The following is a 19,798-nucleotide window of genomic DNA, read 5'->3' as shown; positions in this document are numbered from 1 at the left end:
AATTCAAGTCGCAAATATGAGTTTTTTTTTTGTTATACGAGAACCCTTATTATAACACAAGCGCATCTTTACTTTTGACGTTGCTATGTTTTGAATGCACATGAAAAGATGTTCGTAGTCACTATACCTATTTTTTATCTTGCATTGTGTATTATTTTCACTATTTCAATATACCCAGTGATGTAAAGTCTTTCCAATTTTCGTTTTGTGGATGTATCGCTTCGCCTGCTGTCTGTATGGTCCCCAGGTACCCTCAAGTTATCTATGACCTTTTTTGCCTGGAGGACCCCCAACTTTACGTTGGAAATAAAGTGAAGATATGACAGCATGGTGTGCTGCGATTGTTGCTCCTGATTTCAATAAAAGTAACAGTACTAAAACTTGCATTACTTACACTACAGATATTCAAGGCCCAAATGTTATTGTATGAAGATAAAGCAGCTTTTATAAAGGTTACTCACCTGCATTTTCTTAACTTCTTCCCAAGTGACTCCATCAAGAAGGTTTGATTGTGGCCCTGCATTTATTTTCGAATTGAGGCGGTTTTCTTTCAGCTGTGAAAGGAAACAACCAGGCCATATAAGATGATACTTCAAATCAGCTATCAGGGTTATCACGCTCAGTGTGGGCCAACTGACTATGCACGAGCAAAAGCAGACAAGAAAAAATCATCTCTACATTCACTTGCCGTCAGTGTATTTTTCACACTTAGCTAGCAAATGCACTGATAGCATGGGCAGCAAAAATAGTGAGAGCCAAGAACTGCCATTTGCTATAGTTAGACTTCACATTTCATGTTGCATCATGCGAAAGCTCAAGCACTGTTGAAAGTGCACCTTTTGATATAGTTTTAAGGCAGTTCACTCAAAATAGTGTTGCAACATTACAGAACAGCAAGACTAGTACAGCTGCTGTGGCTGTGAGCATCCAGAGAAAAGGGTAAATGTCCCTTGAATGGAGCCAGCAGATACCAGTAAAAGCTTTCCATATACTAGAGAGAGAGAGAGAGAAAGGATAACTGAAAGAAAGTATTGCAGACTCCATTTTATTATGAATACGAAGAGTATCAGAAGTTCAGCTTAACACAAGCGCAGATTCCACAAGCTACTAAATGAAGACTGCCAAGCTCCACTTATCCTAGAATTCTACTTGAAGGAGTTTGTTTTGGATCAAGTCTGCCATACTACATTTCTCGGGGGGTAAAAAAAATAATTTTGACTACACCTGTGGAGCCACCTCACCCCCACAAAACAAAACAAAAAGTACCCAGAAGAACAATATACCCTTACTTCACTATACGCCTGTCAGCTTTTTGTGATCCTCATATTAAACGAAGTAGCTTTGCCGACATAGTAAAATCACAAAAAGCACACCACTAAAGCATTAAATGTAATGCAAAAACATTGAGTCAAACTGAACTGATGTACAGATATAACTTCTAGGAAAGCTACAGAAGATCTTGAACTGTGGGCTGTTTTACTTTGGACTAATTACTCACTCTGGCCAGGCTCCCTCCCTCCCACATATCGATTACATGCAGAAGACTCAAAGGTTGCTCATGCATTTAATTATAGTGTGCAGTCATGACCACATGCTGAATTGAACAGTTTAAATTGCGAGGACTCGTCTAACAAGAACCCTTACCACATTGTAATGCTCCAGAGTGGGTGGTGTCCACTTGTCTTTTTATCATCACAGCACATATTACGCCACTTGAGACGACAGCAATGGAAATGTGTGCTCAGTTTTGCTTTCGGCAGCCTTTTATTATTCATTTTTTTTTATGTTACACTAATGTTCCAACAAAAACATCCCTATAACAATGCTAATAACACATCACAAGCATGTATTATGTGGCACACATTCTAGTAGTGCCAAATTAAACACCAAGGCATCAGTGCTAAAGCTGCAAGTATATATTAGTAGCTGATCACTTCTTTAAGTTGAAGCATTAATATGCAATTCTGACTAATAAGCCAAATTACCTTGCTGAGTGAAAGTGATAAATGACCAAGCCAAGATGTATGAAATTTTGAATCTCCATGCAAAGCACTTTTATCGGAGAAAACATTTTTTCCGTAAGCACTTGAATTAAGCTACATTCATGGAAAAGTTTACAATAACATTGCAAGTAGCAGTTTATGCACATTTGCCCTCTGCAACTAAGAATTTACTGTTAATGCTAGTATTGCGACTCGCTTGCCTGTGATTCTTCTGGGTTAAGCTATGTTTACTCCGTCCAGCAGGCATGTGGATAAAACTGACAACAAATCAGAAGCAGATGGGAGAGTTTGCTGCTGTTTATTCAGAAAGCAAGCTTTACAACCAACAAACACATCTGCCACACAGAAAAATATTTTTTTTTATGCACATAATGGCTCAGCTCATTGCAACTAAGATGCTGATCTGAAGGTATCCAGTGCAACAATAAGCTGAATACCTACTTCACTTGTGATACATGTTTCTGCACTACTTCTGCCTCTCCCCACCAATGCAATCTGCAAGCGATAGGCAACAAGAGAGCAGCCACGAAAATAAAAGCCAGAGACCAAAACACTTTCCTGCATAAAGTACTACAAGCATATAATGAATCAAAAACACTCCAAGCAAAATGAGCTGTGCTGCACGCAGAAGCCCCATGCACAAAGGTACAGGCAAAAAGGTGACATGTACACTTATTTCTGAACACGTGTTCAGATCTGATCTTGTTTCTTTACTAGCTTACAGCATGGCAACCAGCAAATAAGTCAGTTACGAACTACCCAGTCTCAAGCAAACAGAAATGCAAAAGAATACATGAAATGAAAGCTCCTAATGATTTAAGGCTATTAAGGGCAGTTAACACTAGCTGCCATAAGAATGAGAATAGGCTTAAACCCCAAAAATAGCTGCTAAATTTATGCTACAGCCACTTATGCTACGACACTTTCAGTGCTTTTGTGATGTCACCACAGGTGCTTGTGACTTAATGGGAGAAAGAAAAATAAGAGCAAGGAAGAGTAAAGGTAAAAGCACCTGTCAGTGAAATGTTTCAAAACAGCAACTACGTCTACTTTCCAGTCTCCACAACATGTTTCTTTTCCAGAATGACTGCAAGATGGCTCTCTCTCTCTCTCTCTCTCTAGCAAAAATTTAATTTGGTGCCAGGACCTCACTTGCCCATCCCAGGCTGCCCCGCAATGATAGAAAGAAACAAATGAGAGACTGACCTCTTTCTGCTTGCGCTTAAACTCAGCAGGGTCAGTGCCTTTGGGCACAAACTGATGGGACGTGTCTATTTTAACGGAGGTCGAGTGGGAGGGGGAACCTTCTTGCACCCACTGCGGGGGAAAACAACAGGCAGTCAGTGCTCGTGCACTCAGCATAGACCAAAAAGCAAAGCTAGGCTCATGACAGAGAAAGCAGGCAGAGTACAGAGAGAGACACTTTCCAAGCATGGTCATCAGCATAACAGTGCCATACAAACAAAGCAAAAAGAGAAGAAAGACAGCTTAGAATAAAATGGTCTTCAACATAATGCATAAAAAAAGCAAAAGAAAAGAAAAAGAAAACAACAGCAATCATGCAAACAGAGCAAGAACACAAGCTTTTCAAGGTTTATTTCCTTAGCTGCCTTTCGATGAGCAGAGAGCCAAACTCTCAACCGAAGCTGGCTGTGCACAGTCAGTGAACTGCCCTTTGAAGAGTTATGTACTGCTACTCAAACCAAGATCTTATGTTCAGACATGAACACCAAACAACAAATAAAATAGTGAGTTATTAATGCACACGAGTTTCCTTGGTACACAGCTGGGAAGTGAGTTGCACAAACTTCAGCCAAATCATAGCTCACTTCTTCATGAACCTCATGTTGATGTCAGCATGAGTCCATACAGCAGCTAGTAGCTCAGAGAAAGTATTCTTTATCCCACGTGGTAAATTACAAACTATGAAGCTTACAAGATTACACAATTTCAAATTTTACAACACAGATGCAAATTACTTTTGGTAAGAGACTTGGAAAGCAAGTGAAAATGCAAATCAGACTAAGCAATAAAGAATAACAGAAATAATGGAAAGAAAAAAAGACAAGCCATGCAAAATATGAGGATAAGGTTTCCAAACAGAACAAATCAGCATGCAATTGGTGAGAAAAATGAAAAAGGGAGGGATCCTCATAAGAGGAGCAAGCATAAGTGTGCAATTAGGAGAAGCAAGCTTACTGAATCAGCTTCCCCACTCCCTCCAACTTCTACCCACTATAAAACAGAAACAAAAGGAAAAAATTAGTTAAAAACTCGACACAGGCTATAAATCACACATGTAATACTTCACACCATATTTCATGAAGTGCAGGGCGGTAGTGTATGCAGGTCAATCAATGATCAAATTAAAAAAAAGAGGAGGGGCAAGCCAAAGCAACTGAACAATCAACACATGGGTAATGACAATTAAGCATATCAAATTGTTTTTTAATGGGAAGGGAGGAGAAGTATGCTCAAGCAATGACACTTTCTCTTGCAAAATAGACAGGCTTTTTTTGTCATTCAGTTAAAGTGTGGCAAACAAAATTGCAGTTAAACCTTGTGTAATGTATTATTGTTTGAGAAAAACAAACTTCCATGTACATGAAAAAGAAATGGCTGCAAAGACTACGCAGCATACAACGTTGAAAAATGCACAGAACTATGCACTTGAAGCAAGGAGAAAATGCATCACAGCACAAGGCAAGTAATAAGGCATTGACAACTCATAATGTGCAAAAGAAAGGCAAATGGGTACCTCTGGCTTAGACTGCTGGAAATCAGTAAATGAGTGAAGCATAGAGGATACAGAACTAAGAGCCAACAATGAGTAAAGGTAAATGACTGCACATATTTCATACTCTACACTGTAGGGACTTCTGTTACATGCAGTACCATGTTACAAATTGCAGTTTAGGTCATTTCACAATGCTTTCTAAAAATTGAAGCCCAAAGAACTTAAAATGGATCATAATGAGTTGATGACAAGCCAGATCATTACATGTTCAGTACCTGTAAACAGTGGCCATAAAACTAATGGCAAGCATCACATACACAGTTACAAAGGAATGTGGATAAGGCATTTTATCACAATAACAGAGCCTTAAGGGAAAAAAAGAAGCACCCTTCCACCAAGAAAAACAATGAGGTATCTGTAACAAAAACTAGCACAAGAAATACTTCAGCCATCATCAAAGCTTTTCTCCATGAGCAAACATTCTATGGCAGCACAACATCATGGAACAGGACGACTCCCCCAACAGGGGCACACCACAAAAGTGTAGCAGAAAGTTACTTTTCCTTTAACCTCCCACATGTATTTATTCTACAATCATTGTCATTCTCAGTGGCAACAATTACAGCACAAACATTATGTGCTGAAGGATTCTTAACTGAACATTGCTGTAGCCAATCATATGCCAAATCAACATGCAATCTATACCAGATATACCTTGAAAAAGAGGATCAGCTAGGCAATAAGTTTACATTTTCTTTCCTGCACTTAGACAAGCATTATACCGTAGAGAGATGAGGCATATCCTTAAGAAGCAACATTCAAGAGGTATTCCAAAGCCACAAAAGGTACTCGCAAATGGCACACTAGCCGCTATAATTAACGCCTGAATACAGCACAATACTGAAATGTTCAGCTACAAGAAAGCCAGGCAAGGCAACAGGCTCCTTGAAATTAACCTACAGGCTTAAGCTGTTTACACAAAAACATTACAAGAGAGCTCAGTCACTGAAGCTGTAAAGTGAAAACTATCCAAGCAAGAGTAAAAAGTTTGCCTAGGTGGATTGCATTGTAAGCAATGACTAAATTCATGTGCACCATTTGAGCAAGTGAATACCAATTCTATCTGAGCAGCAGAAGCTCAAAACCTGAAATGAGGCCACTTTACATGCTTCTGATCCCAAATAAAATGCTACAGAAATGCTGCTCATATTCAAACATCACCAATTTGCACTCTTTTACCACCTATGATTTAACCCTTTGAGGGTCTATTTTTTTCGCCATATGCGACCGCCCAGGGTCAATTTTTTTATTGCAGATTCCAATTCTTCTGAGGGACCTATTTCGAAAAAAATGTACAGTAATTTTTCTAGCGTGACCGTAAAGTGAGAAAAAAATATTTTGCATTGGTATGCATGTTGTTTGTTCATGAATGAGAACAAAAAAAAAAAAGGAAATAAACTTATAAGAATTAACGATTTGGTGCAGTCTTAACACATAAGGATTACAAAATGCGTACACGAGAATATTTCGCAAGTGTCAAATGTTCCTGCTTTTACAGTAATATTTACATCCATAGCATAATCGAACTGCGTAGGTGAGTGCACTCAAGAAAACTGTGGTTGTGTGCCCGTCAAAAAAGCAAAACGTGTGAAAAACTTCTGCTAATCTTCATCTTATCGCGCAAACCAGACGCAATTAATTTTCGAGAGACTCAAAAAGAAAAAAAAAAGGGAGAGAGAGAGCACGCGTGTCAATGTGCAAGTGGTAGTATATAGACGCGCCGGAACAAACTAGCTCTAAAACGAACCGTGCAACGAAAACAAAGAAAGGGAGGTGCGAGAAAAAAAATTCCCTGTATTCTCACATAGTGGCAGCACATGACAAAAGAAAAAGTTAGGAAATTGGCGCACGTTTTAAGCGTACAGACGGTGCTGAAAATATACGGCATCGACCATTTTGGACTTTTTGCGCTGCCGTATATTTACGTCATTGACCCTTGAAGGGTTAATAATAAAAAAAAAGTAATAGTTATCACACTCCACACATCAGAAATATATATCACTGTTACATAATATTGTCGTGCATGCTTATGTAACACTGAATGGAGCGAACATTGTAGTAAACTACCTACTCAAGGTTCCGACTGCCACACCCTCTTAAGTCTGTTACAGCGAAGCTCTGCTGTATTGCTTGGCAGTGCTAAGAGGTGTGTAACAAATCACACAGACAATTTTCATCAGACTCAGCATCTGCTGCACAACTGCTGCCACTGAAACCAGAGTGTTTAACTGGTTAACATGAGACTGCAACAGCATGTAGCTGCTGCAAGTATTTGTTCCTGCTTGCTTTTCAGTCATCCTCTATTATGTCCTTTATAGGTTTAGAAGCACAGGTGCATGGGGAATGTCATGCAGCATTTTGTTTTACATGTGAAAGATTAAATAAGGGTAAGCACAATGAGACTGACTGGAAACAAACCACAAATTGAAAAAGAAAGGAGTGGTGGCGGGGGGGCATTCTCTATACACAAATGCCAGCAACAATGCTAGCTCAAGACAAGCTTCTTTTACTAAGCTGAAACATTGTCATGGTAGAGCAAGTCCTCTCTTTCCTGTGTAAGGATGGTCACTTAAGTAGATAGCAGAGTAACACACATCTCACTATATAAGTTCAACACAAGTAGGGAACGTGTACAGCGAGCTGACAACCACATTGACTGCTTGAAGAACAATTATAAATATCATAAAGGGGCTCGAATTTCAAACTATCACAACAAAAAGGGAAATGTAAGTGCTGGGTATTATACATAGAATCCCTCTTTATCTTTTGCTACAGTTTAGGAACATTTTTCTTGCTGCCACACATTTCGATTACGATTTGCATATGTAATTTCGAAATACAGTAGAACCTTGTTCATACGTTTTTCAAGGGACAGTGGAAAGAAAATGCAACAGCTGGGCAAATGTAACCGTGAGGAAGGTTGCAAATTGCCACAGCAACGTTTGAATGGCAGCCAGTGCAGTTATTGGTTGTCTTGGCCACGGTGGTGGTCTCAGCACTTGTATGATCAAGGGACATGTACAATGTTCTGTGACAATGGCTCCTTGCAACTCTTGATATGCTTCACTGCTTGCAGTGAAGATGACTAAATAGGACCGGCAATCATGCAATGCATACAAGACCCTTGCTGGCCCCAAAATAAATGTAGCCCTGTGCTTGGCAGATGTGGCCCAGTGTGTGCGGTTCCCGGTAGGGTTTAACCGATTCACACTACCTCGGGTGCTTCACCAATTGCTGTGTGCATATTTCCTCCAGATATGCTTCTGCAGTGCCCGACTTGTCTAACTTTGGTCGCTTATTTCTAACTTTGGTATCTTGTTGTGAAGTACTGGGTGGTGGCACCGCTAAATATAAGCGACCACCGCGTTCAAATGCCATGCAAGATGTGGGAACATTACAGAATGCAGACATATCAAAGGGGAACGAGTCAATGGGATTTATGTCGGGACTGCGAAAACATGTAGCAGCCGGGAAAACAACAGCAAGGAACGTATGAACATGGTTCCACTGTATTTGTAAATGGCAACTGAGACAAAGAACAAGATTTGTAGGCCTCATCCTACAACTACTGCCAAACAAGTTTGATAGAGCTCATATTTTTTGGTGTGTCCTTTGGTATAGTTACCAAGCATATGAATATCGCTTGTAAATGTGTTTAATAATGCCTAATGAAACGAATGAGGGCCTTCAAAAAGAAACCAAGCTTTCAAAATATCAAGTCAGGTATTGTTTTTAGAATGCTACACGAATTGTGGTATACATCGCCAGACCTTGCAAGCAAGCCTATTTTAGCTGCTCCACAATCACTATTAGTTACAACACTGCAACTGTGAAACTGAGGATTTAGGAAGAGTGAGAATGAAAAGGAAGCTACGCAAATAAATTTGAAAAATATACTTCACAAAGATGCCTAGACTGGTTATACGAAGATTGACTGTTGGCAGAAAAAGGCATTAATGGCAGTTTAAATGTATTAAACTTGAAGACTCAATAACATTTCAAAAGCAAGCTGACAACCACTTTGAAAGGGTTGAAGCTGAAACTGCTGAAGGTTTACATCACAAAGTTAGAAAGGGGGAAAGAACGAGGTATATTGACCCATGAAATCATAAGGTGGAAACTGAGAATAGTTCTCATCAGTGCTAAAATTTGTGCCTAGTTTCTTTTGTCAACAGCACAAATAGCAGCATGTACATTTCAGTAGAGATCTGTGTTAAAAAAAGAAACTAAAATACTGAAGCAAATTACAACAGAAAATTAGATAGGCCATTTAGGCATCTTGCAGGCATGTTCTGCTTTTACAAACTTTAAACAAGCCTTAAGGCAAATGGACTGCTAAGCATACAAAACAAAGCGGGAAACTGCGATGAGAGAACTGAACTATCAAATAAAGTTGGTCATGGGAAGATTTTTACAGTGGAAGCAGGTGCTGGGGTCGGATCAGTTGTGGAGATGACTATTTAGGAGGAAGAATACATAATTATATAAAATTAACAGTAAACATTTTTATAGAAAGGGTTCAGTTTCTTTTTGAACAGCCTTTATATCCTACCTTCAGGGCAGGCCAATTAGAAATAGTTTCACAAACCTTTCACTTAGCAACTGTCAAAAGGGGAAACACTTGGTAAATTTAGTCATTTTATGGGCACTTTCAACAACACTCATCTAGAACAATTGCAACAAAAGCCATCAATGCCCAAATTAGGTGACAACTTTACTCTGAAAGAGAAATTGCAGAAGACTGAAAACTGCAAGACAAACCTGAAGCCTGACTTCTTCCACTGCAACAAGCCCCTTTTGTCCTCACACAAAAAATCTTAGGCTCGCCAGCTCAATGTGCCCTTGCAAGCACATGGCCCAATGCTCTCCATCTCTGCTAAGGATAAGATGCCAATTGAATCTGAATTTTCATGCAACTAAGCTAACCACTAGCCTGTGCTGCACTGCCTGCTGCAACTTAAGATTTCTGGTGCTGCAGGAGGCAACAAGAGACTGGCTGCTTTGCAATCTTCATACGACAATGAGCACCCAATGGCATCTCAATAACAAACAAAACCTCTGAGCAGATACAACTACCAAGGCAGAGCAAGAAATGCTAGATGCGAGGAACAGCTTTTCCATTTGCCTTTATAAACACAAACATCCCAAATGCTTTTCCAACACATTCATCAAACATTTTTTGCATAATAACGCTGTCTTGTGGAGTCTGCTGGATCTATTAATTGGAATTGCTGCAGTGCATATAGTTTCGCAACACAACTTTATGCAGACATGCAGGGCTGCACAGCAGGAATGAAGCACAAGCAAGCTTGAATGATTTGCTCCAAAAGGTCACGAATCTAAAAGCATGGCATTGGCATTTTTCCTTGAGCATGGAACATGAGTAGATAAATATGAGGTTTTGTACGAGTTAACAGTGGCCACTACAAAATTTTGTGTTCCCTGACTGCTTGCTTCCATAAACAATGAGACTTGGCAAGTTCCTTTTGTTTGAAAGTTCCGTTGAATTAGTTACATTCTTTTGAGGAAGCTTTAGGTTGAACCCTAACTCCGATGCCACCTATTCAAATACATGTAAAATGCAGAAACGCTTTTCTGAGATAACCACTGGGCCGATTTGAATGAAGTTAGTAGCATTCGAGAGGAAATATTCTTGTGACAGTTGGAAGTGAAACTTTGATTTGAGGCCCGATTTCTTAATTAAAAGAAATTTTTTAAAATTTCGTAATGTTAAAAAATATCGAAGCAAGAAGTTTACAAATTTGTAACTGTGCACCAAGAATAGGTGGTGCAGTTCTGTAAACTGCATCCATTAGGGCATCCAAAGTTGACAAACTTGATATATCAACTTATATCTTATGGGAATTCATTACATTGTTTACAAGGGTTCTGAATAAGTCCGAATTCATTAGGGGTCTACTTTAGAGCCATGTATAACACATCGATTTTGTCCCCTTTCGATGTACTATAACATGAAATTTACAGAATTGCGATATTGTTTTTCATTGCCAAGTTAGAGTTGTAAACTTGATAGTTTTGTTTCCCGAGAATTTGAGATTTTCAACTATTTGTATTAAAACACTGATGGCCTAAATAGAAATTTCACCACCAACAGTCACTACACTAACATTTTCTTTTAAATGCAACAAACTTCAAATTTGGTGCAGTGGTTGCTGAGAAAAACGATCTCTCCTTTTCCATGTATTCAAATAGGAGCCCTTGAGCTTAAGCTTCCTCTCACTGACTTCACCATTTGCAGAGAACCGAAAATGCACCCCAGAACTTGGCAGCTCCTGGCAGTGGTGGTAGCGATTTTATTTGGGACTAAAAGATACCAATTAGCCAAAAATACTTTAAAGGCCAACTGTAAGGAAATTTCACTTTGGCTAGAGTGGTAATAAATGACTACTATATATACCACTGAAGCAATTTTGGCAAAGCTGTAAGGCTGGTAATTGTCCAATTTTCTTATTAGCAGCTTTTTAATAGCACCTAGGCAGATGATGCATGCTCCTGGTGGTTAGCGGCTATGATACAAGTCCCAACATGTCGCCTTCAAGGTTTTTCAGCGTTCTGCGAACAGCCACAGATGGTGCCCAATCTCCGAGGTCATGCCAAGGAGTTGCAATTGGAGTCATGCGTCACTTCCAGTGAGCAGTATTGGTGTTATTTTTTTTTTCAGTATCAAAAACGTACCATTTTGCCTGCTTTTCGTGACATATCCACTCATTTTAAAGATTCAAAATTCTGCATGGAGGCTCTTCATATCTACACTAGCTGTATCCAGGCTTTTTACGAGGCTCAAAATTTCCTTACAGTTTGCCTTTAAACCATTTTATAAATTAAGACGTTGCCACAAAGCAGCAGGTATTGCATGTCCCGTGAACTTTTCTCTAATATGGTCTCGATACTTCACTGGTGCAACGAGCTATGGTTAAGTAGCAGCACAAAATATTTACAAATTAATTTTGTAATCCCTACACATGGCACTTCAATGTTTTAGAACTAGGGCCTTCTAACCGAAGAGCGCTCATATGCAGTGATGCAACAAAGGAGTAGCTCCTCCAGGATAGCAGTCCTCTGTGAAAGAGGAATTCACATACGAAAACTATTATGAGAAAAGACGGCCTCATACACAGCATATGCTACTCGACGAGAAGCGTTTATCGAGAAGAGATTAAGTATAGTTTTGCTTTTTTTGGGTGGATGCCCACAAAATAGCTATGGCCTGGCCACATGCATATTCATTGGCCCGGTATTTAGTGTATATTCCTCAGACTGCTGACACAGCAATTCAATTCCTTTAGGTAAAGGGTCCAACAATGAAATAATCTGGTTTCATTACTAAGGAATTTCACTACGCCTACTTGTCAGAGGCATTAACTTCCTGGTTGAAAAAAATGAAAGCCAGTTAACTGTTCTCAGTGACGCTTCCCTCACAGGAGCACAAAGCCCCACACTGCATAAGCTGGCAAAGCTGGGAAGAAGTCAGACTCCAGAAGCCCCGGGGTAGCCACTGCCAGAAGCCACGCTTCCACTTCTGCTGCCGCCACAACCACCACCAACACAGGGAGCTTTATGCACCCGGGCACTGAGCAGGCATCTGGGGCTGACAGCTTTAGGGGCCATTACTGGGCTACCTTTGTGATCTTCTTGGGGTCAGCAGTGCCTGTTTCAAGCACTTCCACCCGCTGGTAAGTGTTTGGCGAATTCACCCAGCGCAGCTTGTCCTGAGTCTTCCGTCCATCTAACAGCTTCTTCAAGGGACTGCAAAGACCAAACAAGGACAATAGCACTAAGCAATGCATGTGAATGCCAGCTCCAGAACTTTGGTAGTACATTCGCTACTTGACTAAAAAGCTTATAGAGCAGCTGCATTTGAAACATTATCTAAAATCACACATTCAAGAGTGCAAGCGTACATCTGCATGGATTCAGTAAAAGACAAATGTGAGTTGCAATCTGATGCATTTAATAAGTGGTACCTTCACTTCGGCAAATACGGAAAGCCCTCAGATACGTGACGAGGTGATCACATATGGAGGAAAAAAATTGAAGATCCCACGCACTGTGGGAATCTATGTAAGCGAAGCTTTCCGTGTTGGATGATTTGATTGATAATTAGTGGTGATGTTGACGGCTAAAGCTTAATTTCTTCAACGTTGAAGCTAACACGAGAGCGGCAAGTAGATGTTAAACGTTACCTCGCGTGCACCACTGCTGTTTGCATAGTACACAGAACACACAGGGAGAGGTGTTTGCTTGAGGCGTTGTTGTGCGTCATATTTTATAAGTTCTGAGAGGGTTGAGTGCTGTCATTTCCACACGTGGCACATCACATTGTTGCAGAAGTATTGAACTTGAATTCGATTATGGGGCTGTACATTCCAAAACCACCCTCGGATTATGAGGTAAGCCGTAGTGGCGGACTCCGGATTAATTTTGACACCGTGATGTTCTGTAACGTGTCCCAAAATCGAAATGCACATGCGTTTTTTATTTCGCCCCCGTCGAAATGCGGCTGCCGCGATTGGGATCAAATCTACGACCTCTAGCAATACCGTAGCCGCAGCAAAGCTAATGCGGCGGCCACAGAAGTGTTGTTTTGATGGTGGACCGCTTCCATAGCGTCTCCTGGACCCTGCGGTGCGCTTTAATTAATGCGGCTCTGCTTCTGCACACCCTGCGTAAGTTGCCCGCTTGACATATTTGCAAGGCATTTATTTTTCAGAAATAGCAGCAACGTACTGTACCCTATCTTGAACTTAAGCTTATCCTGTTTCCCCACAGCTGCTGTCGCATAGTAGTGGGGTTGCCTCGCCTTCTCACATCACCTCCCCCTCTCTTACTTTTGAACTGCCTCTTCTACCTCTCCTCTCTACAGTTCTATCTGCGTCCCCTCTGGCCTCGCACATTAGTAGAAAGGGAAGCGCAGCAGTTTCTGCAATGCTTCTGAGGGGAGTTGCGGATAATTACAGCTGTCAAACAGCTAATGTGGCGACAGCCAGAGAGCTCCAGAGGGCATTGTGCGCATTCGACGTGGTGGGGTGAAAAAGAGTTTCTCCGGTCGCCTTTTCTCTCTTACTTGCGAATGCAGTCTATACACAAGCTCTGAACCACCCCTTGACGCAGTGTGCGCGACAGCAGCCCACAGCAGCAGTGGGAAAGTCGAAGGAAGAGGTAAAGAAAGCTTCACTTTAAAACACCAACAATTACAATACTCCTTAACGTGAAATTTGAGCACAGCTCTATATGTGTTCCTTTTGTGATATATTGGCTGCTTCGGACAATCTGTCTCGTGCGGCACATTGCAAATGGAGCGAAGTGTGGCGCGACTGCCTCGCTGATCAGGAGATTGTGAGAGGCAGCACATGGGTGACGCGTTCTTGCATGGTACTATGGTTTTCTTACACTTTCCTCCTCCACTGTGCTTGTTCACGCGGTTACGAGGGACGCTGACGATGACGCTTGCCACAGGAACAGCCGCCTAAGAGCTGCATTCTAAAATAAATCGTGTCACGTGAGCAAGTTGCTCTGAATTAATCCTGCAAGGCACTTGCAAATTGAAGTTGCAGCTCACCAGCACATCCCACTCGCCTCAGGCAAAGTAAACTTATTGTACATTACCCATCTCAGATGACTCTACATTAATGTGATTAGCGTTGAAGCAACGCACGTACACACCGTATTGATGAAGATACCTTTGCTTACAATCTGTAGTGAGGGGGAGTATGCTGAGAAAGCTAATTGCATTACGTACACCCACATGCCACAGTATCTATACCTTCAGACATAAAGAACGCTCCACTAAACACAGCCTCCCAATCCCATAAGTCCCGCTGGTGCCACACCAGTCTGCACCTCTGGATGTCACAAAAAAAGCTTCACTAAAAGAGGCCTCCCAAACACAGCCAGTTCAGTCCCACTGGCTTCAAACGTTATGATGCCACAAACAAAGTATCACTACACGTGGCCACCCAACCACAGCCAGTTTTGTGCTTCTGGCACTGTAGATTTGGAGTACAGTATCTGACTTAAATACTACGGCATGATTGCATAGGCAGCTATTTCAGGCGTAAAACTTACTTGGAAGAGCTCGCATTTTACATTTATCAGTGCAAGAGCTCCCTAATCTGCTCAGACATTTTGCCTGGGCAGAAGGCAGATGATGGTGAGACAATTGGCCTCTTAAATTATCCTGTCCCCGACAGTCCCAGGCTGCTTGGAAGTGCTGCCTAGCGTTTTATTTTCTCAGTCAACTTGTCACCCCACATGTCAGAGCTGTTAGAATTGCTTTTGTTTTCACAGCCCGGAAGTCCTGTAGTGCTTGTGGGCTCTCAAGATAGTCAGAAGAGTTTTGCTACGACAGCTAGCAGATTATGTCTGCCATCATGTTGTGAAAGATGCGTGTGGTTTGACATACTTTTCGCAATCCTGGTGGCTGGTATTATGTGTTTAGCTATCACAACTGCTGCATCGGTGCTTTCTATGCCATTGTGTGAGCTTTTTATGCGCTGTGTAGTTGCTGTCGCTTCCGTTTCTGCAATTTCTTCAAAGGGAGAAGCAAAGCAATAAGGCATACGTGCTTGCTTTCTCATTTAACGAGTTTTACAAAACCTGTCGTGCTTGTTGCTATGTGAAATAAACAGGTGGGTTCCGCCTTACAGGTGACGAAGTGGGTGTGCGAGCAAGTCCGGTGGTTTGTCACAGGTTGATCGTGTTGATCATGTGTTGATCCAGTCTGTTGATATATCTGATCGCTTTTCAATGCGAACCATTACAGGCAATGCAAATTTTTGTATAAGACACACACAATGGCTACCTGAGACAAGTGTCACAGAGCCACTCTCAGCAGCACAAAATATAGCCGAAACCAGATACACTGAACCCGGTTATAACAAATCATTGCGTATAGTGAACCGCTGTAAATATTTTTGTATAAATTTCTGTTTTATGCATCAAATTATTGATATATCAAACTATTCTGCAATCCCCTTCGAGTTCGACATATCCAGGTTTGACTGTAGTGACATCAGAGCTTTTGCGATTGGGCTTCACGACAACGCAAGCTACACTGAAAAAACCCACGAGGTCAAAACACATTCACCCACAGCAGTACCTTGTGTGTCCAACAATTCTTCCTGTGTCCTTATGGCTTTTTTGCACTATAACTTGCCTTGACATAGTGAACAGACAAGTCCTCATCGCAACCTGTGTCCCACGAGTTTTATAGCTTTGAAGACCATGCGCAACATAATTGCACTTTCCTATTAGACTGCCGTTAATTTGATTCTGATTAATTCGATCCCAACTGAAGGCTCCCGCCGGTGCCCATGCATTCCCATGGGCCTGGCCGGGACCTTTCATCTATGGGCTAGTTTTCTCGATCAAGTGCGCCTCTGCCTTTTTTTTTTTTTACATGGGATATAACGGCAGAAAAAGTTACCATACAATAGCAGTTCAGCTATGTTATGAACGTTTGTGCCGAAAAATTGTGCTGCCCGGGAATGGATGAACCGGTAAAAAAGAAACTCAACTGTATTGCGTAATATTTTTGTGTTCTCGATCACCAACATAGACGCCAGGAAATTGTACGTAAAGGCAGGGTGTCGGAAGGAAAGGTTTTTCATTCTGGCTTTAGTTTTGTTCCACTGGAAGAGTTCCATTTAGGTTCTGCTCTGGAACGGGGATAAAAATAATTCGTAACAATTCATGATGGTTTAGGGGCACATGCAAAAATTTTTGACGCAAGGTAACAATAAAAACCTATTACTTGGTTTTATCAATAAGTGAATTATGAATTCTGACATGCTCAGTGTGCCTTGAGTCTGGGCACTAAGCATGATCTCAGAAGCAGCATGACATCAAGTGTACTCACTGAAATGAGAGACTGCTGTTCCGATAAAATGAACTTAAACATAAATGAATCATAAAACTGTGGTAACAAAGTGTTGTACCTGTAGAAAACAAAACGATAAGCTCTTCAGTGTGCAGGCCTTGGGTTTTGCTATGATGGCGATCTGCTAGTACACCAAGAGGCAGGCTTAGTTTAGTGGAGCGCTCAACCAGCTATCGCTCGCACTATCCCTGCCCGAGATAAGCGCTTACAATGAAAGTTCGTTAATTTGAACTTCAATAATTCAAATTTATGGATAATTCGAACTGTACGATTTAATCCAGCCAAGCTCCACAGAAGTCTATGTATAAAAAAGCCTGTTAATTCGAACGTGAGAAGGTTCCACCACGGATAATTCGAACAACGCACCACCATGCCAGCGGCTTGGCGCCTGGCACACGGCCAGAGAAACGCGCTTACTGCCTACACACAAGGCTGCGTCGCCTCTGGAACGGAGAGAACGGCGAGAGAAGGCAAAAGCGGGAAAAATCTAACTGGCGCGGGGTCGGCCAGAAGGCAGCGGCGGCTGCCTCCTCTCCGCTCTGCATGACCTCCGAGACTTCTTGCCCGTCGCGAATCTCTGAGGATTTGCAAATTTTTGTGTAGCTGCTAATGTGTGGCAGATGGCGCGGCAAGCACCAAAACACAGCGAATCAAGTGCGCCGCAGCTGCGCTTGAAATCAAGAACCGACGATTCGGGGCCTTTGCCACCTTTACATGTTCAGCGTCTGTCTCGGCAGTCTTCATCGGTTGTGCACGTCTGTTTTCAGTTCAGGAGGTACCAGCCGTCGCGATTCATTGTGATGGTGTTAAGCCTCGGCTAACGTTCGTTTCGGTGGGCATTGGTGGTGTGGCACAGTCGTACCCAGAGCTAAGACTTGAAGATGGTGTGTGCCGGCGGGCACACGCTATCACTGCGCCAAAACACTGCAAGAGAAGAGAGATATCCTGCGGGCAGCGGACGCCGGACTCTTGTGTAAGCAAGAAATTGCGAAGAAGCATGCAATACCGAAAAGCACGCTATCTACTTCCATAAAGAATAAGAGGGCTATTGAAGATGCCTTGGCAGCAGAAGTTGCCAACGAAAAGAAGAGGTTGCGGCCCGCAAAGTATCCCGACCTCGAGAAAGCGTTACTGCTTCAGATAAAGGACATGCGCGCTCAGGATATTCCACTGATCAGCCCTGTGATACTGGCGAAGGCAGCGGACTCTGCCCTGCAGCTGGGTTACGACTGTTGCTTGAGATGGGTGGCTGCACTGTTCCCGCAAGCGTGACGACCTTGTTTTCCGTGCTGTGTCGGGAGAAGCAAAGGCCGTAAACATTGCAACGTGTGACACTTGGCACTCCGAGGTGTTGCAAGGCCACATGGAGAAGTATTCTCCGCAGGATACATTTAATGCAGACTAAACTGCTTTATTTTTCAAATTGCTGCCTGCCAAAACAATCGCATATGAAGGTGACAAGTGCACTTGAGGGAAAAGAAGCAAGGAGAGAATAACTGTGTTGGTTGCAGCGAACATGGCAGGAACTGAAAAGCTGCCGCTTTAAGTGATCGGCAAATCGAAAAGTCAGCGTTGCTTCAAGAACATCCGGTCCCTCCCAGTGGACGCGGTCAACAGAAAGGCATGGATGACGGGGGAACTGTTCAGACAGTGGCTAGCGAAGATGGACAAAAAGTTTGAGTGTTGTGGACGGAAAGTCTTCCTGCTCGTTGGCAACTGTTCGGCTCGAAAGGTCGACGTTGAGACAAAGGCCATTGAGCTAGCCTTTCTTCCACCTAACACTACAGCGGTGCTGCAGCCCATGGACCAAGGTATCATTAAAAATTTTTAATCATTTTAGCGGCACCATCTGCCGGAGCAAATTATTTTGTGTAATATACATCAGGTGACGCTCCTAAGTGCGCTACACATGCTTGTACGTGCTTGGGAGCAAGTAACTGCGGTTACGATAGCAAATTGCTATCGTCACTGCGGCTTCGGCGTGCAAGCTCTACAAGGAGGAAACCAGCCACCTGCTGTGCTCGAAGATGGCGTCACTGCTCCCATGGCGGACGTTTTGGACGACATCTCCTTTGCCGACTATGTCGATGTGGACGAGAGTGCAGTGGTGTGTGGTGTGCTGACAGGTGAGGACATAATTTCTCAGGTCAGAAGCGCTGAACCTATCGCTGCCAGTGACGAGGAAGACGAAGCACCAGTGCAGCTCTCTGCTGCGGAGGTCATGGCTGGATTGAAAGCTGCCCGTCTCTTCTTCAGTTTTGAAGAAGGCGAAGAGGAGGCCTCCCGCCACATTCGCTCGTTAGAGCAAAAAGTCCTAGCTGTAGCCTTGAAGGAAAAAAGGCAGACTACGATCACGGACTTTTTCAAGCATTAAATTTCTGACTTGCCCTACTGCTTCCAAATCGCAGTGTACTGTTGTTCTCCTTCACTTTCGTTAGTTCGAACTGAAGCGGCTTCACCTCACGGTTCGAATTAACGAGCTTTTACTGTATGTGGACCCCTGAGATGCATGCTAATTCTGACATTGTGACGTCGATAGTTTGAGATTGCACACTTTCCCCTTGAACTGAAAACCTATGAATATTTCAGTTTCACTACGAAACAAAAACAATGTTTCAGTTCAATTCGTTCCAGTCAAAAATACAGTTTTGTGTCATTTTTCGTTTTTGTCTTCGTTCCGTTTAGACACACTGCATAACGGGATTGTATCAACGATATTCTACTGTCTCTTGATTTCTACGCACCTAAGTTTGCTACATTCGTCATACAATGGTAGACTGCCACGCATTTACAGTTCCATATATTCTTGCCAAAAATTTATAAGCATTAAATTCTGTAAAAAAAAAAAAATTTCTGATGTTTGACTTAAAATGTACTGTTCGGTATTTACACACCCCTAAAAGAACACAAAACGCAAATCACCAAAAACACTGACACCAGCATAAGCTGAAACGTCTGTATTATGCAAGCGAAACACTCTCAGAAACTAAGTCACATACTGCAGGATACATATTCAAAAGGTTAGGTATGCGATAGGCAAGAATCTGGAAGCTAAGTTATGAGGATGATCTAAACTTCAAATGATTTCATTACACAGCC

General features: G+C 42.1%; 1 protein-coding gene across 12 annotated transcripts in view; it reads right to left on the bottom strand.

Annotated features, from left to right (window-relative positions):
* The window catches only part of hts (adducin 1-like protein hts), a 178,408-nt gene that overhangs the window by 51,299 nt on the left and 107,311 nt on the right, over positions 1-19,798 (bottom strand). For 9 of the 12 annotated variants that reach the window (XM_075677124.1, XM_075677125.1, XM_075677122.1 and 6 more), the window contains 4 exons: positions 12,441-12,567; positions 4,203-4,238; positions 3,210-3,320; positions 462-554 (listed from right to left, as the gene is read on the bottom strand). In XM_075677124.1, the coding sequence (XP_075533239.1) occupies positions 462-554; positions 3,210-3,320; positions 4,203-4,238; positions 12,441-12,567 (367 nt within the window). The remainder of the gene's footprint in view (positions 1-461; positions 555-3,209; positions 3,321-4,202; positions 4,239-12,440; positions 12,568-19,798) is intronic. The other 3 variants (XM_075677123.1, XM_075677133.1, XM_075677129.1) reach the window with 2 other exon arrangements.

The sequence above is a fragment of the Dermacentor variabilis genome, unplaced genomic scaffold (assembly GCF_050947875.1).
Source record: "Dermacentor variabilis isolate Ectoservices unplaced genomic scaffold, ASM5094787v1 scaffold_12, whole genome shotgun sequence".
Lineage (NCBI taxonomy): Eukaryota > Metazoa > Arthropoda > Arachnida > Ixodida > Ixodidae > Dermacentor > Dermacentor variabilis.
This window is presented reverse-complemented; position numbering and strand designations above follow the sequence as displayed.